The sequence below is a fragment of the Chelonoidis abingdonii genome, chromosome 26 (assembly GCF_003597395.2).
Source record: "Chelonoidis abingdonii isolate Lonesome George chromosome 26, CheloAbing_2.0, whole genome shotgun sequence".
Classification (NCBI taxonomy): Eukaryota; Metazoa; Chordata; order Testudines; family Testudinidae; genus Chelonoidis; species Chelonoidis abingdonii.
Genome location: NC_133794.1, coordinates 15,591,382 through 15,618,455, shown reverse-complemented (window position 1 = coordinate 15,618,455; position 27,074 = coordinate 15,591,382). Strand labels below are relative to the sequence as shown.

Sequence of the window (27,074 nt, the reverse complement as noted above, 5' to 3'; positions counted from 1 at the left end):
GGTTGGGCAGCTTAGTCTAAGCAGGGCAGCCCATAGCTCATGAGGATGCAGCCCTCCCTACTTGACCACATTCCCAGCATAGGGTTAGGAACACCCGGTCAAAAAGGACGGTGGCAGCTACAGTCAGCACCACCAACCAGGCTGTTAAAAGTCCAGTAGGCAGTGCTGCAGGTCTAAACCAGGCAGTCCCTACATGTCCTGGCACTGTGCTATGCCCCAGAAGTGACTGGCAGGTCCAGCACCTAGTCAGGGGGGCCATGAGGCTCTGTGATCTGTTCCCTCCCCTGCCCCATACCAGCTTCACATTCCCATTGGTCGAGAACTATGGCCAATGGGAGCTGGTGGGGAAGTGCCTCCATGTGAGAGCAGTGCACAGAGTCCTGGTCACTAGCCTAAGAGCTGGACCTGCTGCTGGCTGCTTCCGGGGTGCAGTGCAGAGCCAGGGCAGGCAGGCAGGCAGCCTACCTTAGCCCTGTTGCACCACTGTCTGGGAGCCACCTGAGGTAAGCCTGTGCCCCAACCCCAGCCCTGAGCACTGCCCACAGACCCCTCTTTCCTGGCCCCACCCCAGCGCCTGCACTGCCAGCTGGAGCCCTCACACTCTCTGCACCCCAACCCTTTGCCTCAAGATGCAGCCTCCTCCTACATGCTGAATCCCTTGACCCCACCCCCCAGCCTGGAGCTCCCTCATCCCCAGCCAGAACCCTCACTCCCTCCTGCACCCCAACTCCCTGTCCCAACCTGGAGCCACCTCACACCCTAAACCATCATTTCTGGCCCCACACTGGAGCCTGCACCCCGTTAGAACCCTCACCCCCCTCTGCACCCCAAACCCCTGCCACAGCTCAGTGAAAGTGAGGGTGGGGCAGAGTGAGCCACCAAGAGAGGGGGAATGTAGTGATTGGGGGGCAGGGTCTCAGGGAAAGGGCAGGACTAGGGTGTTTGGTTTGTGAGATTAGAAAATTGGCAACCCTAAGCATATACAGCTCCCTGGCTTTCAAACTGCACTCCCAGCGTGCCCTGCTCCCCTCTCAGCTGCTGTCCCAGCATGCCCTGCTCCCATTCAGGGTGCAGTCCCATCATGCCCTGCTCTCCCATGCAGGCTGCATTGCATCCCCAGCTGCCATTGCTGTCCCAACATGCCCCTTAGCCACACTCCCACCATGCCCTGCGCCATTCCAAACCCAACCCCAGGGGGCGCTGCCGCTAACCCCAGCGCAGAGAGACCAGGCACCTCCCTCACAGCCCGCCCCCTCCCTCGGCTGCCCAGCTAGCCCCGCCCTTCAGCTGGGAGGGGTGACTTGAGCAGCCTCTTTAGGGTGCCTGAAGTGGGGGTGGGCGCTTACAGCCTTGCTGTGGTCTCACACTGGGGGGGGGAGGAGTTTTGCACTGGCTGCTTCGGAGCCGCCTTCGCACTAAGGCCACGCGCTGGTTCGGCGCAAAGCCTGGTGGGTAACTGCTCGGGCAGGGGCTGCGCGTGGTCGGGGGAGCTTCCTCCTCCTTTCTTCACGTGCCCCCGGCCGGGTGGGCAGAGACGCGGGCCGGCTCGCTGGGGAGGGGTGGGGGAGCCGCCCCGCTTGCCACGTGGGCGGGCCTGGGCTCGGGCCCTGTTCATCTATTCGATGCCACGGGGTAAGCCCACGCGCCGGGTGGTAAGCAAGATACGCGGAGTCCGGCATCGCTGGGGAGAGGGGTAATGGAGGCGAGGCCGCCGCACATTCTATATTGGACCACCAGCGTATGGTGAGCCCACGGGGATGGGCGAGGCCGTATCCGTGGAGATTACGACTTACTGCCACGTGGGCGGGCCTGGGCTCGGGCCCTGCTACCGGCCCCGGGGCTGACACCAGCTGCCGTGCCCCGCCTGGTCCCGGCTGTGCGGGGCGCTGTGAGCCTGCGCAGGGCTAGGGGATCATGTTGCCTAGCGCCCCAGCTCGGGGTGTGGCGGGAACAGCCCGCGCCACTGGGGATGCCGAAGTGCCCGCGTCTTTGGCTGCCTGCGCCTGAGCCTCGCACTGCGCCACCCCTCAGGCTATGGTCTGTGCCCCTCCATCCTGCAGCGTCCTTTGGCTGTTGCATGTGCCCCGGGGGCAGGTGGGTTAGAACATACAGTGCCCTTGCTGGGGTGTCCTATGCCAGACCAACCAGTTTGTCAAAGGCACCTCTGAAATACTGGTGCTGGTCAGATCTGCAGCTCACCCTTTAGAGAGGGACACGCAGCTGGGACACGCAGCCCATGTGTGCCACTTTTATTAGGCATCTCCTTTTTCGCTTTTTTTAAAAGCAGCAACCATATTTTCTGGTGGGCAACCAAATCTGAGATTCAGGTTGTCTCTAGATGTCCTTTACATTCTGTCTTATTTAGATTTATAATCATGTGAGGAAGGATTTTTTAGATGACTGATGCGTTCAAATTGTATGAATTGCAGTGAAGAAAGGAGAGAATCTAACTCTTTGCCTCTTTTTTTTTTTTTTTTTTTTTTTCCTTTCATTCAGATCATAAGCCACAAGGTAGGTGTAAAAGTGTTGACCTGTCAGGCAGGTGGAGTGGCTCAGGATGGAGCACTAAAGTGTGAATAAGAAGAGATAACGGAGCTGCCAAAATACATGGCTTAAATTTTTCTTGAACTGTTTCTTTTAACCCTTTTAAATGTATTGGGCAAAGAGGATGTTTCAGACAAAAATCTTTGGATTTTAGCATCTTGGAGGAAACCTTTCTCTGTGGGGCAGAAGAATATGAGGTTCCTGGTACCCTACCTTATACGTGGGCCACCAAGAATAAGCTTGTGTCCTGTGCATACATAGCATAGATATAAAGTCTACTGGCTGCTGTCATGTGGTTGATCTTTGACCCTTAGTAACTGTGATGAAAGTTATTTCAATTTATTCAAGTTATTTCCAGTGCCTGGAAGTTAAAGCTAGAAAAATTCAGAGTGGAAATACGCTTTATTTTTAACAGTGAGAGTAATTAACCATTGGAAAAATTACCAACTGTTGTGGTAGATTCTCAATCAAATTTTTGAAATCAAGATTGGATGTCTTTCAAAAGGATCTGCACTAGGTCAAACAGGAATTAATTCAGGGTTGTCTTATGCCTTGTGTTATGCAGAAGGTCAGCCTAAATCAATAGTTTTCAACTTTTTTCATTTGCGGACTCTTAAAAAATTTCGACTGGAGATGCAGGGCCCCTTTGGAAATCCTCGATATAGTCTGTGGACCCCCATGGGTATGCAGATCACAGGTTGAAAACTCCTAGATGATCATAATTGTCTCTTTGGCCTTAAAAATCTGTGAATCTCCTCATTTTTGGTTTATAGGGTAGATATTTTAAGGAGGAGAGTGACACTCAGACTGGCTCAAAGGGTCCTTCAGCGAAACTTAAGTCAGCGTTCTTTCAGCATCAGTAAAATGGATTTAGAAGACAACTATGGTAAGTATTTCTTTGCTGGCTTGTAACATTCGTGCAGGGGCCTGGACTAGATGACCTCTGGCGGTCCCTTCCAGTCCTACAGTTCTGATTCTATTAATGGTTCCTGCAGATACAGTGAGACAGCTTAGATCTTTGAAAGCATTAAAGTATCTTAAACTTGGTTAAAGGAGGGAGTGGCTTCTAGGGAAGTAACTTTCACCTGTAGGCATTAAGTTTGGTGGATATATGCATGTGTGTATTAGAACAGCAGTTCACTGCGCCTGATTTTGGGTCCCAGAATGAAAGAATTTGTGGTCTTCTTGCAGTTCAAAACCACACAAACTTTAGAGGCAACATCACAGCAAGAAACCATACCTAGGTTTTGCTAGGTAGGTGTGAGACTAATATATAGTTGCTGAGTGGGTGATTGGGTGTACTGAGACAAGCTCTTCTAGGCAGCATATTGGGTGCAGACATGAAACACCATGCCCCAACCTCTGTAAGCCAGGAAGGCTGGAGTGGGGGCGTAACTCAGCTGTGTGTGGTTCATTTTATTTATTTAGCATATGCAATGTGACTAAACCACAGCGTTCTTATCAGCAATGTTCAAGGTTGTCATTTTGCAGTCCTCCACTGTGTTTGTGGGTTCCCACATTAGCCTAGTGGACTATGTCCCCCAGCTGCAGCATGTCTGGGGTCTGGAGAAATGGACGCTCCAACTAGCAGATTTGCTGTGTGGGGTACAAACTGGTTACATAACTACAGTCATGTCTAGTGCAGACAGGGCCTAAATCAGTTTCCTGGGGGTCATTCCGGTAAAGTGACTGTTCTTATTAAGGCCCTATCCATGCCACAATTCATAATTGACTTTATCACCAGTGGCTGGCTCCAAAATGTTTGGCTACAGACGCAACATGGTTAATATCTTGTTAGTGCTAGGGCTGTCAAACAATTAAACAGTTTAATCACAAGATTAAACAGCAATAGAATACCATTTATTTACATATTTGTGGATGTTTTCTACATTTTCAAATACATTGATTTCAATTACAACACAATACAAAGTGTACAGTGCTCACTTATACTTATTTTTTATTACAAGTGTTTGTACTGTAAAAAGTTTTTCAATTCATGTAATATAGTGCAAATCTCTTTATCATGAAAGTTGAACTTACAGATGTAGAATTATGTACCAAAAAAATTGCATCCTAAAACAAAACAATGTAAAGCTTTAGAGCCTACAAGTACACTCAGTCTTACTTCTTGTTCAGCCAATTGCTAAGATAAACAAGTTTGTTTATATTTGCAGGAGATAATGCTGCCCACTTCTTGTTTACAATGTCACCTGGAATGAGAACAGGCGTTCACATGGCACTGTTATAGCTGGCGTTGCAAGGTACTTATGTGCCAGACGTGCTAAAGCAGGGTTAGGCAGCCTAAGGTAGGTGTGCTGCAGGTGGCACATGGCTGATTTTCAGTGGCACTCACACTGCCTGGGTCTTGGCCACTGGTCCGGGGGGCTCTGCATTTTAATTTAATTTTGAATGAAGCTTCTTAAACATTTTAAAAACATTATTTACTTTACATACAACAATAGTTTAGTTCTATATTATAGACTTATAGAAAGAGACCTTGTAAAAACATTAAAATGTATTACTGGCACACACAACCTTAAATTAGAGTGAATAAATGAAGACTTGGCACAGCGCTTCTGAAAGGTTGCAGCCCCTGTGCTAAAGATTCATATGTCCCTTCAGCCACCATTCCAGAGGACATGTGTCCATGCTGATGACAAGTTGATCAAAGCAGTGTGGCCCAATCCCATGTTTACTTTCCGTAATATACAGTCCAGATGCCCACCCAGCAGAAGGTGAATTTCTTTTGGATGGTTGGGTTTTCTTAAGTGTACTACATGTGGATTATATGTTCTTCTAAAGGCTTTCGAAAGCATGCTCCACACCTCTTCCCTCTCAGAATTTTCAAGGCACTTCCACGATTCTTAATCTTGGGCTCGAGTGCTGTAGCTATCTTTAGAAATCTCATATTTGTACCTTCTTTGCGTTTGTCAAATATGCAGTTAAAAAGTGTCCTTAAATGAAGCAACAGTTCTGGTTCATCATCTGAAACTGCTTATAACAATTGAAATATATGGCAAAAGGGGGTAAAACAGAGAAAGAAACGTACAATTTCCCCAGGAATCAAGTCTCAAATTAATTAATGCATTATTTTTTACAACGTTCATCAGCCTGGAACGCATGGACCTCTGGAATGTGGCTGAGAAGATGAAGGGGCATAAAGTTTAGCATAGTTGGCATGTAAATACCTTGCTATGCTGGTACAAATCTTCCATAAACTCCTGTTCTGGACTTTCAGTGAATTGGTAAATGAGAAGTGGCGCAGCATCGTTCTTAAATGCTAAACACGTTCGTTTTTCTTTTTTCTTAGTGAATTGAGTTGACAAAAAAGTAGAACTCAGGTGGACTTTGTGGCTCTAAGTTTTAACACTTTGTTTTTGGTTGCAGTTATGACAAATTAATTGTAAGTTGCACTTTTCACAACAAGAGATTGTAGTACACTACTTGAATGAGGTGAATTGAAAATATATTTCATTTTTACAGTGAAATATTTGTAATAAAACATGAGTGAGCATTGTACCCTTTTGTATTTCTGTGTTTAATTGAATCATATTTGAAATGTAGAAACATCAAAATATTTTACACTCAATTCGATATATAACTGTATAACAGGTGCGATGATTAAACTGCGATTAATATGATTATGTTATCGTCAGTGAGTTAATTATGATGCTATACAGCCTTAGTTAGTACCTGGTCAGGTAAGGGCTGCCCCTCTTCAGAGCGCTGGCATATGGCGACTGTTTGAATGCAATTGGGGACTCCCCCAACCCCCCCCCCCATAAATCAACCCAGTAATTCATGGGTACATAGGCTTGGTGCTCTGGAACCATTGGATAAAGTTCAGGGCTTGTCTACACTACCCCTTAAGTTGATATAATTTATGTCGGTCACGGATGTGAAAAAGCCACCCCTCTGAGCAACGCACCACCTGAGCTGTCCACACCAGCCCTAAGTCAGTGGGGGGCGCTCTCCTGCTGTCATAGCTTCTGCCTTTTGCTGAGGTGAAGTAATTATGCTGATGGGAGAGTGCTCTCCGGTCAGCATAGTGCGTTTTCACCAGACTCAGTAGAGCAGCGCAGCAGTGTAGACTAGCCCTCAGACAGGACCCTCTTGTTGTGTGACTACCCCATGGGGCACAGACTCACTAGGACAAGCCTCTTGGGCCTCAGCTCCTCCTGGGTCTGACCTCTGAGCATTCAGCATCCCTGTTTCATGCCGTGAGCTCCCTGCACCGAGTCCAGCTGAATAGAACACCTGGGGAAACCTTGTATGCCCCCCAACAGTGTAAAACAGAAGGGTTTATTAGTCCTCTGAAACAAATCATAGAGCAGAATCTGCTTAGCACAGAAAGCAGGAAGTTAAAGCAAAGTCCATCTTGAGGAGACCCAGAGCCCTGGGTTCTCCCCCCTGAGTCCCAAACCAGGAGACTGACCAGCTTTCAGCAGCTCACTCTCAGTCAGACCTCGTTGCCCCTCCTCCATCCAGTATGCTGTTGCCCATGCAAACTGGTCACCTGGCCTCCACCTCTTTGTTCTCTAATTCGTCCAACTGGCTCTTGCAGAAGATGGGCCCCAGCCATCAGTTGCCAGGGTACAGAATGTCCAACAATGGGCTGGGCCCAGGTAGCTAGATGGCACTTGTACCTTCTCTCTTGGGGTATCTGCAAAGCTCTCTCACCCTTATCCCACTGCTTAGATACTTGTGCAACACATAAGGAAAACTGAGGCGCACACACTATTCATACAAACATTGACAATTCCCACTTTTTCACAAATAGCCATTTGTCCTAATTACCTGTGTCAGTCTTTCTCAATGGCCTGTCCCTCTGATCTCTCTGACACTGTTTAGAAAGACTGCAAGCTGGTCCCCGGTATCAAAAAGATTGAAAAACACTGATTTATGTAATCAGTCTGGTCTGTCCCCTTACTTCCAGCTCTCTAGAGAACATCTCACAGTCTGTCCCTTGTTCCTTTGTGTGGATGCCCTCTGTGCACTGATACAAATGTGGGTAAATAGCATGGAAGGTGTGAGGAGAGACATATTTGTGATGGCAAGAAAGCTGCTGCACGAACACAAACTGAATCCTGAAGAAGAGGACTGTGTATGCTTGAAAGCTTGTCTCTTTCACGATCGGAAGTTGGTCCTCACCTACCTTGTCCCTTCTCTGTAACTTAAGTGATTTAAGGTGACTCATGCGTCTCTGAGTTGGGCTCTTAAGCACCTGCCAACCTCTGCACTTTATAGGGCCAAGTGCACTGTAGTGCAAATTGCAGCCTTAATTCCAGCCATGTTTGTTTTAGTATGATTTTTTTTCTTACTCCAGCAGAGATGGCCTTTGAGCATTGAAGGTAAATGAAAAAGGATTTACTTCAGAATGCCATGTGTCTGCTGACCCTTAGCATGTCACTACTGTACAACTAGCTAATTTAGTAGCTTCAAGGGTTTTTATAATAATGTGTTTATTTCCAGCTCACTGTTCTGCATAAGTGTACTCATTGATATGTACTGGCCGCTCTGCACTACTGACTATGCTTTCCTCATTTTTTATTTAATATTCCACTCACCAAAAATCCAAGTGAATTTGGTTGGGTGTACACAATGGGTGCCAACGTAGCAATTTTAATTTTTTGTCTAGACTATTAAAAATTGATGGCTTAACCCCATTAGAGGAAAGCTCCAGTACCTAGTATGTTTCCACACTTGTTAATTGCGTTGATGAGGTTCTTGTTTTGCAGAATGTTTTTGTCTTTTTATTCCTTCTCCTCCAGTTGATGCTTTGGATCCAGAGAAGTTAATACAATGTCCATACGATCGCTATCATCAAATCCGAGCCTGTCGGTTTCCCTATCATCTTATAAAGTGCAGGAAGGTAGGACAGGGTGTTAAGGTCTCTAATGCACTTGAGAAATCATATTTTTGTAAATGCTAATGCATGGTGAGCTCAGTACACTTTGTTGCCTTTTGCTAGAAGGATGCATTCACTTGCTATTAGGCTGGAAGAAGCCGTCTTTATTTCATATTTATGTGTCATCCATTTACCCAGGGCTGGTGCAACCATTTAGGCGACCTAGGCGGTTGCCTAGGGCACTAGGATTTGGGGGGCGCCATTTTCTTCAGCAGCGATGGTGGTGGCCAGATCTTCAGCGACCCCGGTCGCCGCCAGCATTTAGGCAGAGAGATCTGGGGCAGGGGAGTGTGGGGAGGGGCCGCCTGCAGCAAGTAAGGGGGAGGTGCGGCACGCAGGGGAACTCTCTACCCCAGCTCTCCCCTGCCCTGCCTCCTCCCCGAGCACACCGTGGCTGCTTCGCTTTTCCCGCCTCCCAGGCTTGCGGCACTAATCAGCTTACGTGCCACAAGCCTGGGAGGCGATAGTGAAGCATCCACGCATGCTTGGGGAGGATGCGGGGCAAGGGAAGAGCTGGGTGGCGGGGAAAAAAAAAAAAAAAAAAAAAAAAAAAAATAAAAAAAAAAAAAAAAAAAAAAAAAAAAAAAAAAAAAAAAAAAAAAAAAAAAAAAAAAAAAAAACAAAAAAAAAAAAAAAAAAATACCTCGGGCAGAGGGTGGGGGGTGGGGAGCTGCCTTGGGCGGGAGGGCGCCTCAGGCAGGGCATGGGGGGAGGGTGCAAGTGGAAGTTCTTCTCCTAAGGGCGCAAAACATCCTTGCACCGGCCCTGCATTTACCACTTAGTAAAAGCATCCAGTTCTTATTTAGTAATGCAGTTCAGATCAGTGCATTTACCCTGAAAAAAGGTGATACGAGTTCTTCAGAATATCTAGATTAGTGACGGGAACCTGTTCTCTTCCAGCAGTTCACTCATGGGACCACCGTATTTGCCTTCCACTTGAGGCCATGGAGCAAATGCAACCAGTGTTATATGGATGCCTTCTGGCTGACCAAAGCAAAAATGATCTGATGTTGCAGCTAATTCTTTACTTTGTAATCAGAGCAGTGCAGCTGCTAAACTATCTTTTTTATATTGCTAATAACTTTATTCAATGTACATCTGTCTAAAACTTTTTATCTCCTCAGTCTTCTATTCTGGGCTAGAATGCTGTATATTTAACAGGAGAAGCTGGTCCTTTCTTTTGTCCTCTCAGTCAGTGTCTTATTTTAACCTCTCCAGTGCTAGTGTATATTAGTTGTACTGATATAAGCACACATACAGGTATAACTGCATCCACACGTTAAGATGATGTACTGTAGTGGTTAGGAATCACACCCCTAGCCAACATAGCTATAGTAATATAAAAGCTGTGCAGAGCAGGCCTGAGCAGTGTGTGTTCTTCCTCTCTGTCGTCTTGTTCTTTTCTAAGGGTAGAGGCTCTTCATTCAGTGGGGGATAGTAGTGCTCTTCTGTGTCCACACTACTTTACCTATATTGGCAAAGTGCTCCCAATATAGATGTGGCCTCAGCTGGAACATTGAGTAACTTCCCTCCTGTTTCAGAAGAGTTAAATTTACTGCAAAGACTTAAGCTCTAGTGCAGGCAGGAACTTGTTCTCTAGTCTGTTGCTTACTTAATTTAAAAATAAAGTGGCTGAATTATTTAGGGTTTCAAGGCACTTACTCCCCATGTAGGCTTTTTAGGGTAGTTTCATCTGTGCATCCAACCATGCCAGTGATGAGACTGCAACAGTTTCACTGTGTTTGTTCTGGGGCTGATCTTCAATCAGATAAATTCAGGGTGGTGTTTAAATGTAAAAATGAACAAACATAACCTGTATCATAAAGGATGCATATGCTTCACTGTTTCTACACTGCATTTGTGCTCAGGACCTGAGCTAAACTTTGCTTTCCTTGTATAAATATTTTCAGCCTATTTCAGGATGCAGATTGCACAAACCCTTCACTAGTGACTAGAAAATACAAGGGTTAGGATGAATTAAGTGAGATAGCATGTACTTTTTCTGTTTCTCTAGAACCACCCTGATATTGCAGAGCAGCTAGCCACATGCCCCTTTAATGCCCGCCATCAGGTTCCCAGAGCTGAGATCAGACATCACATATCAAGCTGTGATGACAAAAGCTGCATTGAGCAAGACATTGGTGAGAAAATATTAGATTCCTTTGGCTCTGTAAAGTCACTTCTGGAACTCTTGGGCTAACAGCGTTCTAACTTGATTTTTGCTGTTAAAGATTGTTTTAATGCTCTATTATTCCATAAGCAAACCTTTACCTGTAGCGCTATGTGATACAGAAGCGGCAAGAGCCCTTGGAGGCTTGAGTTTCTTTCATTCTGTGTCCATGCATATTCTCCTAAGCATCTGAGAGGCAACTGACTTGCATTACATGTTACTTGCCAGAGATTTTTAGCATTAAAATGGGAACTGTACATTATGCCATAAACTGTGTGTGCTGAAATGAGATCTAGTTGGTAATCTGGACCGCTTAGAGCAGAAAGATAGTGGGTCTCCCAATGCAGATTTGACTGATAGTGACCAAAAATCTTCAAAGCCTGTCTATTGGTATGTGTGTAATAAACTGCTCTCAGTCCAGTTCTTAATGGACAAGTGTCTAGATCATAACAATCCTCACTTCTGTTACATCCTACTTGACTGTCTTAGCAGAAGAGCCATGACTGGGCCAGGGAGGCTGAATAACTTTCCCAATTGAAGGTGGGTTCCTCCAGTTCAGAGTGGGGCAAGTTGGGGAGGGGACTATGGGGAAGCTTTCCTACCACTGCCCATGCTGTCGGCTCTGATGAGGAGTTCACTGTCCAGGTCTGTCACCCTAGCACCTAAATCACTTGGTTATGTGGGTCGTCTTCCCCCCCCCTCCCCCCACTGATGTCTGTGGCTATCACTACACTGGAAAACCTACCTGTTCTCTGGCAAAAGTAGAGTTGTACTGAAGCTAGCAATGATGTGCATGTTAATGTAGACAGGGCTTAGAGCATGACAGTGGTGAAAAAACCCTGAGCAGATTTTTGTGACATGACAATAGAAACACACCTGAACCCTCTCCCAATGCGTATGTTGGAGCAGCTGCACTATCGCTGAAAAATGTGTGCAGAATTGTTTAGCTTTAGAAAAGGCTTAAAACAGGGATTGGCAAATGGAGGGCTGCAACAACCCTGCCAGATCATTTGATTTGGCCTGCCAAACATTCTCTGTTGTAGCAAACTTTCAGAGTTGGGCAATATATAGCCTCATAAGGTATGGCCCACCAAAGGGGTCTCATGGATTGTGTGTCCTTTTGCTACCTTCAAGGTGCTCATCGCTGGCTTAAAGAGTTTTTTGCTCTTAAGACTAGGGGAGTACTGACGAGCTTCCAGCGTATGCTGCTCCTCTCGAAAGCCTAGAACTGTTCTGCAGCTAGGTCAAAAAATGATTAATGTCCCTAAAATAGGATTGTATTTTTATCCAAAAAGATTTTTCTCACTAAGAATTTTCTTTGCTTTAAGTGAGTCAGTCGAATAACTGCCACAGAGAGAAGATGAACACTGTCAGCATGTGGCAGCCATCTCCATGTGACGAAGACTGGGATAAAGGTGAGGAATTAGGTTGAGGACACAAGGTGGCTTTCAGCCCCTGCTATTCCCTTTTTCTTGCCCCCAAAGAAGTGACATGGACTAAGAGAGGTCCCATAGATCCATCTGCACAGATCATGTGTTGGGACACCCAATTATACTGTCCCTGAACAAACTAAGTTCTCCTGCTTCACAGGATCTACGACATGCCTGCTATTCTCTACAAAACATCTGTTGTTTTCCATGTAGTCTGTTGCACCATCTGTGCTTTGATGAAGATGGAAATTGATGATCTTTACGCTTTATATTTCTCAATTAAATGCCTGCTTTGCTATCACTTATGCCAAGTCTTAGCTCAATTCTCATTCTGTGTTGTAAACCTGGCAGCATCTCTGCCATATTTCTCATTTTGTGTTGCTATGATGCTTGCAGAAGTTATTCAGTATTGAGCCACAATGATGTCTGTTTCCTTTGGCAGAGCTACAGGAGCAATCAAATTCTGTGTTCGTTTGGGGCACGTTCAATAGTGGCATTAACAGGTAACACAAGGGGTATTTCTTGTGACAGTGCTTCTCATAGAAGATGTGCTTTCAAACTACTTTTCACTCATGCTGCTGTGTTGATGGGCAGATGCAATTTACTTTAGGAATCCTACTTTTGGGGTGATGGTGGGGGAGTTCCTGCTGGCATGAATCAACATTCCTATGCCTCCTGGTCAGTGTTTCCTGTCTCCTTCTAGTTGCAGATCCATATGGGAGTATAAGAACATACTATTGCTGCCAGATAATGGTTACTCCTCTAGTTCTACTGTAGTGCTGATGGTCCTGGATTCAGTCCCCACTGGTTATATATTTATTGGGGGGGGGTATTAAACACTAAACTGTTATGCTGGGCATGATAGAAATGCAGACTGATGTCAGCTCTGAGGCAATTTAGGCTTAAACTTCTGACACTAATCTAATCTCTCACGATCTGCTGCAAGTAACTTCTAACAGCCAGGAGATTTTGCAGGCAGTTAGAGCCCTGAGTCAGAAATAATTTTATTTTTGAACTGTAATCACAATGCAAGCTTGGAAAATAAAGCATAATGTGTCTGGTCATTATGTCTGTCTCACCCCTGAACAACCAAAACATTGCACTATGCCTTACCTGTCTAATCAAAGGTCATCAAGGTACGGCCTTCTGCAGCATGTAACAGCGACGTAGAATTGAAGGACTTGAAAGGAACCTCGAGAGGTCATCTAGTCCAGGCCCCTGCACCCATGGCAGGGCTAAGTATTATCTAGACAAGTGCTTTTCAAACCATAGGTTGTGGCCCAGAAGTGGGTCACAGACCAGAAGGCACTGGGTTGCAGTGGCTCTGGTCAGCACTGCCGACCAGACTGTTAAAAGTCCTGTTGGGGGTGCTGCCCAGCTAAAGCAGGCAAGTCCCTATCTGTTCCAGCACTGTGCTGTGCTCTTAAAGCGGCCAGCAGCAGGTCTGTCTCCAAGGTGGCAGGGGGAAGCCACAGGGCTCCATGTGCTGCCCCTACCCCGAGCACCAGCTCTGCATTGGGAGCTGGTGGGGGCCAGTGCCTGTGGGCAACGGCCACACACAGTCTCTTGCACACCTCTGCCTAGGAGCCGGACCTGCAGCTGGCCACTTTTGGGGTGCAGCGTGGTCTGCGGTGCCAGGACAGGCAGGAAGCCTTCCTCTTCACCCCTGCTGCGCCACTGATGGGGAGCCGCCCGAGGTAACCCTGTGCCCCTGCCTCAGCCCTGAGCCCCCCAAACACAGAGCTCCCTCTTGCACCCCAAACCTCTTATCCTTGGCCCCAGCCCAGAGCCCCCTCCCACACCCTGAATCCCTTATTCCTGGCCCTACCCCACAGCCCTTACCCCATGCCCCAGCCCTGAGCCCCTCCCAGACCCCTCATCCCCAGCTCTCTTGGGTCAACTCAGTCACCAGAAAAAAAGTTTGAAAATTATTGGTCTAGGCCATCCCTCGCAGCTGTCTGTCTAACCTGCTTTTAAAAATCTCCACTGATGGAGATTCCACAACGTCCCTAGGCAATTTATTCCACTGCTTAACCACCCTGACAGGAAGTTTTTCCTAATGTCCGACCTAAACCATGCTGAAATTTAAGCCCATTGTTTCATGTCCTATTCTCAGAGGTTAAAGAAACATTTTTTCTCCTCTTTCCTCGTAACAACCTTTTATCTACTTGAAAACTATTATCACGTCCCTTCTTAGTCTCTTCTCCAGACTAAACAAGCCCATTTTTTTTTTTCAATCTTCCCTCATAGGTCATGTTTTCTAGACCTTGAATCATTTTTTTTCTTGCTCTTCTCTGGACTTTTTTCAATATGTCCATCTTTCCTGAAATGTGGCACCCAGAATTGGACACACTACCCCTGCTTTACTCCATGCTGATTAAATGTCAGCTGTAGAATTACTTCTCGGATCTTGCTTACAACACTCCTGCTAATACATATCAAAATGATGTTGACTCATATTTAGCTTGTGATCCACTATGACCCCCAGATCTGGTTCTTCAGTACTCCATCCTGGGCAGTCACTTCCCATTTTGTATGTGTGCAACTGATAGTGGAGTACTCTGGATTTGTCCTTGAATTTCATCCTGTGATGGGTTCCCCCGGGGATGCTACCTCGAAATGGGGTTTCACTTAGCTCTAAGACTCACCAGGCTGGGCTCCCTCTTAGCACTGTGCTGCTGTGACAGGCTATAGACCACTCCTGGTCCTACGCTCCCACCAGCATTCACACAGGCAGGGACACACCCAGCTGCAGTTACATGCAGGCTTTGGACAGCCACTGCATGAGCCAACAATAGGCTACAGCCGAAATAACCCCCAGCCTGGGACCCCAGAGTTGTACGATCCTGCCCTGATCAAAACATTGACCAGTATAAATTTATTACCCAGTTTGCCACTCCCTCAATGTGGAGAGGACCAGGCATAGGTGTGTTAACTAGGCTGAGATTTTTCCCAAGACACTTTGGTCACAGGCACACCGGTTTAGATAAAATCCATCTTCTGTAGTTAATAAACTCGTTTTTTACTTTAAGTGATAGAACACAGACCAAAGTGGATTACCTAGTAAATAAACAGAACCTCAAACTAAGCCTGAAATTCTAGAAAGATTGGATATGAATTAGCAAATTCTCACCCTGGCTGACAATATAAGCAGGCTTGCAGATTCTTAAGGGACAGGCTGCCTTTGTTTGGCAGCTTGGGATCTCGTTCCCCGTTCCAACACTCTTTCTTTCAGAGCTTCTGTCTGAGTTGTAGGGGAGTGAAGGACAACCGATGTCACTCTCTGCCTTATATAGCTTTTTCATATGGCAGGAACTCTGTTTCAAACTTGGTTTCCAGACCCGTTTGTGGAAAAATTCAGGTACCCAAAATGGAGTCCAGAGAAGTGTGATCTGGTCACACGCCCTTGCAGAGTTGTAGCAACCATAACTTACAGGCTGGCCTTCCAGGAAGGCTAAGCTATTCCACAGCCCATTGTCTTTGTTGATGAGACAGTAGCCCTCTTTGGCTTCTTCATTGTTGTATCTGGCTTGTTAGCTTTCTTTGACAGGGTATTAGGTTGGTTTGACACGATTTGTTCTTGGCAAATCCATGCTGACCGTTACTTATTGCTGTATTATTTTCTAGGATTCTGCAATTTGATTGCTTAATTATTTTCCTCCGTTATCTTCCCAGGTACTGATGTTAAGCTGACTGGTCTGTAGTTCCCCAGGTTGTCCTTATTCCCATTTTTCTAGATTGGCACTATATTTGCCCCTTTTCCAGTCCTCTGGAAGCTCTCCTGTCTTCCATGACTTTTCAAAGATAATCACTTATGGCTCAGATATCTCCTCAGTCAGCACCTTGTATATTTTAGGATGTATTTCATCAGGCCCTGCCACCTTGAAGACATTCAACTTGTCTGCGTAATTTTTAACCTTTTCTTTCCCTATTTTAGCCTCTGATCCTACCTCATTTTCACTGGCATTCGCTATTAGACATCTCGTGTATAGAGATGCCATTTACAGTTGAGGGCAGTGCAATATTTATAATCAAGCTTTAACTCTGATTTTTCTTGCTGTCTTTGGCTTATTTCTTGTTTGGATGACTGATTAACTGGGGATTTTAGTCAAAAAGCAGATGGCATCAACGTATTCTACACTTTTGTCTAGCCTTTGTGAAGAGAAGTAACTGTTCTGATTGCATGAAGATTTGTTTAAAGTAACATACTCTGCCTTCAATGTTAGAAAAATACTCAAATATTTATAGTAAAAGATACTTGGCTAGAAGAAGTACACATGTGTAGGATAATTCTTATTTGATCTCTTTCAGCCCTGGGTCCAGCGTAGTGATGGAACCAAAGAATAACCTAATGCCAGGCATGAGAGCACCCAGGTCCTTGCCATATAGCCTGTCCTGGAAAAGCAGTAAGTGCAAAGGCAGGTGGTCTCCCCGTTCTGTAAGCTGGGGCCTACATGTTAGCTCAAAGTGGAACGGGATAACTTTTCTCTGTATTTGTATTCCGTGTGTCACCATTCTCCTACATAAACTGAAATGCTTTTATTCCCACCATTAGCAAGTGGAGGTGGAGAGCTCTGTAACACAGTCCTCCCTAGAAGCAGCTGCATTTCTGTGGTGGGTGGAGTATCCTCTGCGTCCAGGTTTTATTTCACTGTAGGCAGTATTGTGGCAGAGGTTGTCTCGTTCCATGTATTGCCCCCATTACTATGGCATCTGACATCTAAATGTGAGATTATTAACTGCTGTTGGTTGAACAAAAGTCGAGGATTACAAACAGGTCTGAGTTTGGCACAGAGGAGCGCAACACACTTGTAGTTCTTCAGGTATAGCTGCTACTGGAGTCAGTGGAAGCTGTACATGTGTGTAGCAGCTGTAGCGTTTGGTTTGGTTTTGCAAAACCTGATTGAAATCTCATAGCTGGGGTGTGTCTATCCAAGGAACCCTACCAGTATTACTTCCAAGGGGATGTAACCTAAACTGAAAAGGCCTCTCTTATTTGGAATAAGAGTTCACGTAGGAAGCCACCCGCATAATGGTGTAGTAAAGTGTACTCCTGAGGGAATTCTGCGCTAAAAAAATTAACGTTCTGCCCACGCTATTTTAAAAGTCTGCATATTTTATTCATCAATATAACACAATATAATCACACCAGTTTCCACTTTTTTGGTTACTTAATTCAAAATACCTGTCAGCCAGCAAAAAATATTCCCCCAGGAGTAGAGAGTCAAACTCCTACAACAGCCTAGTTACTGTTTCTCTGTTACGCTTTTGTTGGGCACCTGTCAGTGTGTCACACGTGTCAGCTGGACACATCTTGGGAGAAATCTCTGCTGCTCCAGTCTTAGACACCCACGCCCCCAGAGTCCAGCTGTGGGGCAGCCCCCTAGCCCAGACACCTGCAGCCCCTACCACCCAGAGCATAGCTAGGGGGAGCGGCCACTCCCCACTGAGCACATTTTCCAAAAGTGGTGCTTTTCCGTGCAGCCAGCACTGGACTCTGGAGCCGGGTTTTGCATGCGGCGACCGACTGGCTCATGGCTCCGCATCCCCAGCCCGGCTTGCTCCAGGGCTGCCGGCAGAGCGGCTAGTTGCCTGGCTCCCTGGGGATGAGGAGGAGGAGTCTCCCACCTGCCCACCCACAGCTGCCTGGCTTGCTAAGCTGATCCCTGCTTGGCACATGCTGCCCAGGCAGGGGTGGGCCCTGCTGGGAGGGGAAGGGGCGGCAGCACGGCAGGGGGGGCTGAGAAGCAGCAGCCCCGTTGGCCTCCAGCAGCCCCATGCAGAGCGAGGCGGCCACGTGGCAGGGAAGGTGGCTCTGAAGCCCAGCTAGTGCTGCTGGAGGAGGTGGAGAAGGAAGGAAAGGCCGGAGGGGGGAGGGTGTTTCTTGTGGTCTGTCCTGTGGTCTTTCTTCAGCTGCATCTTTTCTCCATGAGCAGCAGCAGCAGCCCGGGGAATGACTCTGCTGCAGTCGAGCCACCGCTCTGCTCCAGGTGGTGTGCAGGACCACCAACCGCTGCTGTAAGAACGCTCTGAAGTTGGGCCAGCGGAGCGGGGAGGTGAGGACGCCTCTGTTACAAGGTCCTTCTCCTCCTCTGTTACTTCCAACTGATGTGTCCCCAATTTATAACTAACATTCTTATTATTAATCCCTAAATACATGACCTTGCACTTTTCACTATTAAATTTCATCCTATTACTATTACTCCAGTTTACAAGGTCATCCAGATCTTCCTGTATGATATCCCGTTTCTCGTGTGTTAGCATACCCCCAGCTTTGTTTCAGAGTAGCAGCACGTTAGTCTGTATCCGCAAAAAGAACAGAGTACTTGTGGACCTTAGAGACTAAATCTTCCCTGTCTGTGGTGTTCCATTCTATGCATCCGAAGAAGTGAGCTGTAGCTCACAAAAGTCATGCTGAAATAAATTTGTTAGTCTCTAACGATGCACAAATATTCCTGTTCTTTTTCCCAGTTGTGTCATCTGCAAACTTTATTAGCACTTCTACCTTTTTGTGCCAAGGTCAGTAATAAAGGTTAAAATAATTGGTCTCCCAAAACTAGTCCGGAGAACTTGCTAGTAACTTCTTCCAGGCTGAAGTTCACCCTTCAGTCGACCGCATGGAGTCCCCTTTAACCAGTTCCTTATTCACCTTTTCAATTTTCTATGATTCCCCATCTTTTCCAGTTTGTCTAATCTCCCTGTGAACCGTGTCAATGCCTTACTGAAATGTGGGGTAAATTTAGATCACCCATGCATTCCTTTGTCTAATGTTCCTGTCTCAAAGAGGGATCGGTTGGTTTGGCACGATGTCCCTTTTGTTTAAAAACATGGTGTCAATTTGTCCAGATACCATTTGACTCAGTGTCCTTACTTACTTTCCTCTCAAATTTTTTCCGGACCTTACATACTCACGATGTCAACTACAGCTATAGTTACTCGGATCACTTTTTCCCTTTTAAAATAAGGACTTGTTTAGCAATTCTCCAGTCGTACGGCACAACCCTGAGTTTTACTGAATTGATTAAATTCTTGCTAATGGGCTTGCAATTTTGTGTGCCGTTCCTTTCTATTTTTGGATTGAGATTATTGGGCCCTCGATTTTTGTCTTTAAGCTGTTGGAGTTGCTTTATTCGGATGTGGTAATATCTCTTCATATCCCATTCCATTTGTCATCTTCCATTCATCCTAAGTCCTCATAGCCTTATTGAAGACTGAAGCAAAAGTTTTATTTAATTATTGGGCTGATGCCTAGGTTTCTTTAACCTCATTCCATTCGCTCAGTGTTTAGTGGCTACTTCTTTCTTTGTCTTTTATATGGCTATAGACTTTTACTTTGGTTTATTCCTTTGCAAGGTCAACGTCTACATGGTTTTTGCCTTTCTCCTTCATCCTAACAATGTTTGCCTCAATAAGGTAGCTTTCCTTGCTATCCTCCATCTTTCACTCTTGTAGGTTTTCGCTTTTTCTTAATCACTCTTCTGCAGATATTGGTCGACAATCTGCCTATATTTTTCCCTTTCTTGGGAATGCAGAGGCTTTTGATAGCTTTGAGCTGTGACTGAAGTAATTCAAGGCCCTCCTTGGCTTTAGATCCACAAGTTCTTTCAGTCAACACTTCCCTAACGAATTTCCTTAATCTTAAAGTTAGCCTTTTGAATCAAAACCCTGGCCCAAGTCTATTTTTGTTTATCCTTCCATCTAGTTTGAACTGAATTAGCTCATGATCACTTGAACCAAGGTTGTCCCCTACAACCATTTCTTCTATGAGGTCCTCACTAGTCACCAAAACCAAATCTAAAATGGCATCCCCTCTTGTTGGTTCTTCAGCTACTTGGTGAAGAAATCCATCAGCTATCGCATCCAGAAAACTCTGAGCTAAACAGGGCTGATGAAGCCAGGGGAGCCGGGCCCCCTTCCGGACCACCGGGCCCCAGTAATTTGTTCTAGCTTCCCCCTACCCTCTCATCAGTCCTGGTGGCTGGTGAATAACCAGGAATCTGGTTAATAATTATTCTCTAAATTCATCTTTCTTCCTTCTCTCTCTCTGTGAATTATCACTAATTCAAAATAGTAGTGTGCAAGTTGACTGGATAATGGTAATAGCATAATCTCTTGTTATACACTGTAAACCCTACTACCTGATTTTTATATTAAACACTTACTATACCTAATACAATAAATCCGACAAACGAAACCTAGGAAAACTTTATTCTTTCTATGTCTTATTTAAAGTTTTCCTGTAATCTCCTCTTGCTTCAGAATGCCTCATGCGTCACCCATACTGTTTGCAATAGGATTCAGCCAGTGCTTGGCTGCTGACTCTTTACTGCTTCCTAAAGAGCTGGGAGCTCAATATTAATCTCAGACACTATATGCAGGAGCACAACTCTTTATATGGGGGGAGAGGGGAGGAATTATTGACTTTGTGCATATGTAATGGTATTTGGTGTTTTGTAAGACAAAGTACAATAATCACTTCCAAGTTGCAGTGAACTATGGAAAAGCTCCTGTTTGGTGTGAGTAATGTGTGTCATACCTAGATGCACTCACCTTCCTAACCCCCAGCCCTATGCATGCTGGGTCGGGAATATCACTGCTGTAGTGTCAACTTCTAGAGAGCTTTACATGCACCACTTCTAGTATTACAGTAAGTTAAAACAAGCTACAGTACATTGGGACACTAAGGGTATGGCTACATTAGAAATTTCAAAGCGCTGCCCCGGCAGCGCTTTGAAGTGTAAGTGTAGTCAGAGCCGCAGCGCTGGGAGAGAGCTCTCCCAGCGTTGCTTGTAAACCACATCCCTTATGGGTGTAGCGTGCAGCGCTGGGAGCCGCACTCCCAGCGCTGCCGCCCTGATTACACTGACACTTTACAGTGCTGCATCTTGCAGCGCTCAGGGGGGTGATTTTTCACACCCCTGAGCGTGAAAGTTGCAGCGCTGTAAAGTGCCAGTGTAGCCAAGCCCTAATACTCTATTACAGTGCTTTCATTAGCATATTAAAAGCAATGACACTTAACAGACCAGTGTATCCAGGAAATAACTAGCACACTTCCCCCACCAATACCTAGTGGTTGCACTGTTATCTCCCATAGCTACTTAAGTTGCAGCTTTTTTTGTTTAAAACTAAATTGGGAAGAAAGACAGTTGATGGTTACTTTATTGCTAAAGGGTGGGGGGGGGGTTAGGCTTGGAGGGAGGAAGGTTTCTATGATGTAGGCAAGATCAGGTGTTTTATCCAAAGCCAGAATATGAATGGTGCTGTTCTTGGTGGCTGGCTGACCTTGAATTATTGTCAAAAGTTAGAGGGTGTGTGCCTCTCCTGCCTCACATTTTGGTTGAAGATTCCATTGATAAGGGGATTGGCCTCAGATACCTGGTGTAGTTTTCATTTTGGGTAGCCTGGTCCTAATTATATTAAAGCATGTACTGTAGTGTTTGTAATTGTCTGTCATAACTTGGTAGCTTTTTATGAAGGCAGGATTAAAATAAAAGTAGCTGTAATAGTTCCACAGTTAACTCAAACTGAAATTTTTAAATCAGACTCCTAATCTTAATTTTTGCTTAATAAATAAGTCCATAAGAAAACTCTCTTGAAACTGCTACAGTTTATTTGAAAGTACACTTCTCCTATATAGGTCATAAGGATCCTATCTGTCTGAATACTGGCTGCTTGCTCTTTCTTTGATCTGCAGAGCGACTGATGCTTTTCCGATATCAGTTGTGGGTACAGGAGGGTTTCATTGCATCTTATCTCTTGGGCCCAGTGACTGTTCTCCCTTCTTGTTGCATTGATAGTGGGTGGGTGTGTCTCGCCTTTTTTTTTTTTTTTTTTTTTAAATTATATATGCTAGGGACAGTCTTGTCCTCTTCTCCTCTCCGATGTCACTGTAGATGCAGGCAGTGCAAAATGTACTGCAGTCATATAGTATCTCAAATGCAAAGCTGCATTTCACTGATCTGAGGTTTGAAGAACAATGTGGAACTAGCTATTTTATGGGTTGTCTAGACTTCATTCCTGTAGTAACAACTGGTGATAGGAAAGCAGGAAGAAGTGTGTGTACACACAGCTTAAATTGGTTAAAAACTCTAACTTTCAGTACTCTGTGTTTCAGAAATGTTAGACTGCCAGCCTGTACTGTAGAGATGTCATTTGTTTAAAACAGACAACCCATGAATAAAGCTACTTCAAGGGAAATTACTGCTTTGTCCAACCCCAAAGAGCTATGAGATCTTTGCTCACCAATTCTCATTCTTGTATTTGTCATGCCTTTTTGGTGACTTTAGTATTGTGATCTATTATAAATAAAGGGCATTTCATTGATTTTTTTTAAAAATGAAATTAGTAACCAGAAAAATGGCCAGTATTTCTTTTTAAACCTGTGACAATTGTATTCTGTCATTTACTTTCTAGAATCTAAAGTATAACTAAGTATGATCTAAAGTTCTCCTGCGAAATGCTGGCTGTGAAGACCCTTCCGTGGCCTGGATCATTCTTGTGTTTAAGTACAAAATATGTATAGCGAATTTAAAAGTGTGTAATTAATGTGTTCGCTCCCCCTGATGTTAGAACCTGGCTGTGCCACTGAGAGGGAGAAACAGCCTGATACTGGGTCCCAGGCTTGTACAGAGTTTCCTGCAGGCCATTTCCTTCCTTCAGGACATGCTGGGAACTGCACCTGCATCGAACAGTCCAGCTTCTGCCGCCCTGGCAGTGTCTTGTATTTGCAAGTTGGAGAGCCAGGGTCTGGAAAGGTCTGCATCTGCTAGTTATGGTGCTGCAGAGCTGCTGGCTAATTCTGCTGTGTCTGGGGGCGGGGAGGGGAAGGAAATGAATTTCTGTGTTGTGTTGTGGCTCAAAATTCCTCCTGGAGGAAATGTTGGAAAATTTCCCCTATATACAAGCCAGGGTCTGTGCACAGTAGTGTCTATGGATGAGTCTATTGTCATTGTTGGGGAGTGTGGGCTCATGACTTGGCATTTTTCTCAGTCATCTGAGTCCATCTCTGATGTGCTGAAATAGCTGTTACCCCTCCCAGAGTCTGATCCTGTGCTTCAGCTCCATGCCTTACTGTGAATGCCCTATCTCAGTCCTTTGCTGCATGGCTGTCCTGCTTTCCTGTCAGCTACACGTCATGCCAGGGGAGGGGATGGGGGTCTCTGAAACTGCTGTCAGGTTGTGGAGACTGGAAAAGGTTCAGAAAAGAGAAGCAAAAATGATCAAGGGTCTGGAATGGCTTCCATACAAGGAGAGACTAAAAAGATGACTAAGGGGGTTACGATAGAGGCCTATAAAATCATGACTGTTGTAGAAAAAGTGAATAGAGAAGCATTATGTACCGTTTCACACAATACAAAAACCAGGGGTCACCTGATAAAACTAATAGGCGGCAGGTTTAATACAAACAAAAGGAAGTACTTTTTCACACAGTGCACAACTAACCTGTGGAACTCATTGACTTGGGGTGTTGTGGTGACCAAAAGTGTAACTGGGTTTAAACAAGAATTGGATACGTTCAAGGAGAGTAGATCCATCAGTAGCTATTAGCCAAGATGTTACCCCCATGCTTTAGGTGACTAAACCTGTGACTGCTAGAAGCTGGGTGTGGAAGAGAGGGGTGGATCACTCCATAATTGCTCTCTTCTGTTTATTCCTCTTGAAGCTCTGGTAGGGGCCACCAATGGAGACAGGATACTGAGCGAGATGGAACGTGATCTGACCTAATATGGCAGCTCTTATGTTCTCATGAACTCTGCCCCACATGACTCTTCACAAGGTTTTGTTCTTTTTAAAAACTGATTCAGTTGTCCAGTGCCCTAATAGCCCAATCCCCAAAGCATGGAGTTCAGGATAACTATTACTAAACAGCCTCATTGTATTCCATGCCATTCGGATCTTAGGGAGGGAGTTTCATGTACTTGCACCGTATTTACTTGAAAATCTTTTACCCCTTAGGCAGCAACAAACACTAACTGGAAGGAGGTGTGACCCACTGGGCGTTTGTCTTGGTCCTCTTGTCAAACTGTGGCTGTGACGTCCTGGCCATAAAGCTGTCCTGTTCTGGGGATGCCTGAGGCTTCAAAGGAATTCTCTTGCAATATCTTGCGTTCTTTCAAGTGGCCATTAGTTTAAACATTAGGGGGGATTATGGTCTTTTACTTCTGAGTATATGACAGAGTTTCTGTGATCTGGGCATCTGTTCCCAGTATGAGCCCCAGCAGCTACAGAGACTGTCTCCTTGATCTTGGACAAGTTACTTAAGCGCCCTGTGCCTCAGTTTCCCCATCTATAGAATAGAGGGATAGTAATACTTACCCTGCAAGCTAAGTATTACTAACTATCTGAGAAGATAAACATGTAACTTGTGAAGCATCCTCAGCTGAAAGGTGATGGAGAAGCACAAAATAGCATTATTAGGGTTTATGCTTTGAGTAGGAATTTGCCAGTTTTAAAAAAAGCAGGCCTGCACTTTGCAGGAGATCCCCATTGAAATACACTCATTACTTGATACCAGCTGTAAATTGCCAGGCAAAAGCATGAATGAACTGAGGATGCAGCATTGTGGGCGCAGTTATTTGCAGTGCAAAACACACTCCACATAAATGAGGGCTCGGTGTGAAGCTTATTTCTGTAGTTTTCACACCCTTTATTTTTATCACTGTACTTTGAGCTAGCAGGTCGGGATTCATGTAACTGTAACTCTGAAGTGTTGAGTGATGAATACACTTCAAAAGTATAATGTCTAACAGTCTGGTTGTAATACTCTGATTTAAGAAAAATCTGAAATCATAATACACTGTTATAGGGAGGGGAGCTGAGAGAGATGTGATTAATTCCCAAGAAATGTGGTTTCCACAGCTGTTAGGCCTGCAAATTCATGGTGATATTATTTATATTGTTGTTACAACCAGGATCTTATGGTGCTAAGGGCTGTACAACAGAACAAAAAGACAGTCCCTTCCCCAAAGAGCTTAGAATCCAAGTAAGAATCTGAAAGTCACGCTGGCTTGTGCATTGCCAAGAATTAGAGATTCTGCAGCTGGAACTCAGTTTGACTAATCTGGCTGTACACAAGCCAGCTCTCACTCTCAGCTGTGCTGGCTTTGCAGTGCTAACAGAAGTAGTTTGGTCAGTAAAGTAAGCAGAAAGATAACAAACAAATGCGCCTAAGTAGCAGGTCAGAGTAAAGGGGACTTTTTAATATCCTCTATTTTCAAGCCAGTACTATACTTCAGAAATGCCCCATTAAGTGGATGTACTTAGATCAGCAGTGAAGTTTGCATTTTGCCTTCAAAACACCCCTTTTGGACTCCTTTTTAACCAAACCTGTTAGGTGTAACCAGATGCTTAATCACCTCCCACATTGGAAAAGCCAGCCAGCCCAGGATATTGTACCAATTTCACAATAAAACCTGTTCGGTGCATGTGCCTAGGGAGTAGAGGATGCATTGTTGGCAGTCTTCTGCGCTTTTTTTTTATGCAGAGGTGCACGGATGGGAAATTGGTACTTGGGAAAACAAGTGCTCATCAGCTTTTGCTACAGTCATCACTATGGGCTGGCTGGCTGTTCTATGAAATAATAGACCATTTCCAGATGCTATAAAGTAGGTATCCTGCTACATGTGGACTCTCCACCTGGAATCAATGGACAGGTACTGGAACATTTCACAGACAAAACCTGCAGTTGGTCTTGTCACTGTATGGGCAGGCCACCATGGAAGTGTGTGCACCTGTATCTGATTAGATTTTCTAGTACATTGATCTTGTGAGGTCAGGTTTTCTGAGAAGGATACTTGAGAGGAAGGGGGAATGGCTTAGCTCAATTCCTGAAGGTCACAGCATTGATAAACACACACTGGAGATGAGTTCAGAGGTGTCTGTGTACATTTGGATTGGTTGAGAGCGAGTTAAAGCAGAAGGACTTATTCCAAGTGTGCGGTAACCACCCTTAACATGCCCAAATACAGCAGCTGGTCATTGAAAGCTTTAGTCAGCTTTCTAGCCAAGGTGTGATGAGGATCCAGTCTAGCAGGGCTTCCTAGAGACCTATAGAATGTACCTGTGCTTCATATTTGATCTTTCCTAATGAATCATTGCACTACGGTCTGATGCATGGGATCAGCCTTGTTCTGCTGGGTAAAGTCACAGTAGTAAGGACGGTGTTGATTCCACTGAAGGTGCTGGAGCTCCAGCCAGACACGCTGGGTCTATTTTGTGGAAGGAACTAATGCTGAGCTCCCTCAGGTTGGGCACTAGTCCTGCCCTTGCATGAGCACAGCCAGAGGGGCGGGAATAACAGCAGCACCACCGTACATTTGGGACTTTGTAGAGAGCAGTGAGGCATCCGCTTCCCTCAGTTAAGGAAGCTTTTCCCACATGTTGCTTGTAAACAGAACAGTTTGTCTAAAGTGGAGAATAAACTCCCTCTCTCCGTGTGTATATAAAAGAGCCCCTAAGCCCTTATCCAGGCTTCCAGCCCCATTCCCCTGCTCCCTAGTATGCTGAGCAAGGAGCAAAACACTAGCTCCCTTTTGCTAGTACAGGTGTTGCTTGTGCTCTTGTGATGGCAGCATGAAGAGTGCTGCTTCATTGCCCTGGTGAGACCACAAACTGCCTGGTTCTGAGCACGAGTGCGGAAGAACAGTCCAAGTGTCTCAAACTTTCAACACAGTGATTGACTTGGTGGCGGGGGGGGTTAGCTTCATTGAGTCCGAAGCAGCTTGTCTGATGCTTACAACTGGGGGATGGTGTTAGAGCTGCTGCTATTGATTATCTAAAATGTCTTGCTTTTTAATCTAATTGCAGGAGCTGGTAACTGAAGACCAGAGAAGAGGCTGCTATTGAGTGCCCTTGATACCAGAGACTCTCCAAAAACAACTCCATACATTCTGGTGCCAAGGAGCTAGCAGAGTTCAAATGGTCTGGATCAGCATGCTCTATAAGTTACCTCCTGTAGGGTGTTTGCATAAATCATTGCTGGACTCCTGCATGTCTTTGGATTAAAATGTGTTGTGGCTGTTTA

General features: G+C 45.3%; 2 protein-coding genes across 4 annotated transcripts in view; both read left to right on the top strand.

Annotated features, from left to right (window-relative positions):
- The window catches only part of LOC142045992 (syntaxin-binding protein 2-like), a 118,193-nt gene that overhangs the window by 51,318 nt on the left and 39,801 nt on the right, over positions 1 to 27,074 (top strand). The window lies entirely within an intron of this gene.
- LOC116828450 (gametocyte-specific factor 1-like) lies at positions 1,400 to 27,074 on the top strand. Of its 3 annotated transcripts, XM_075061075.1 has the most exons (8): positions 1,400 to 1,448; positions 3,318 to 3,430; positions 8,316 to 8,416; positions 10,467 to 10,593; positions 11,951 to 12,037; positions 12,495 to 12,555; positions 16,364 to 16,458; positions 26,858 to 27,074. In XM_075061075.1, exons 2-8 carry the CDS (start codon positions 3,409 to 3,411, stop codon positions 26,869 to 26,871), a joined length of 507 nt encoding a protein of 168 aa, XP_074917176.1. In that variant the 5' UTR covers positions 1,400 to 1,448; positions 3,318 to 3,408; the 3' UTR covers positions 26,872 to 27,074. The 3 variants fall into 3 exon arrangements, with proteins under 3 accessions (XP_074917176.1, XP_074917175.1, XP_074917177.1); XM_075061074.1 differs by lacking the exon at positions 1,400 to 1,448 and having other exon boundaries at positions 2,938 to 3,430; XM_075061076.1 differs by lacking the exons at positions 1,400 to 1,448; positions 11,951 to 12,037 and having other exon boundaries at positions 2,938 to 3,430.

Coding starts and splice junctions, on each gene's coding strand:
- LOC116828450 (XM_075061075.1), top strand. CDS start 3,409: ATGGATTTAGAAGACAACTATG. Junction 8,417..10,466: donor ATCTTATAAAGTGCAGGAAG/GTAGGACAGGGT, acceptor CTGTTTCTCTAG/AACCACCCTGATATTGCAGA. Junction 10,594..11,950: donor CTGCATTGAGCAAGACATTG/GTGAGAAAATAT, acceptor CTTTGCTTTAAG/TGAGTCAGTCGAATAACTGC.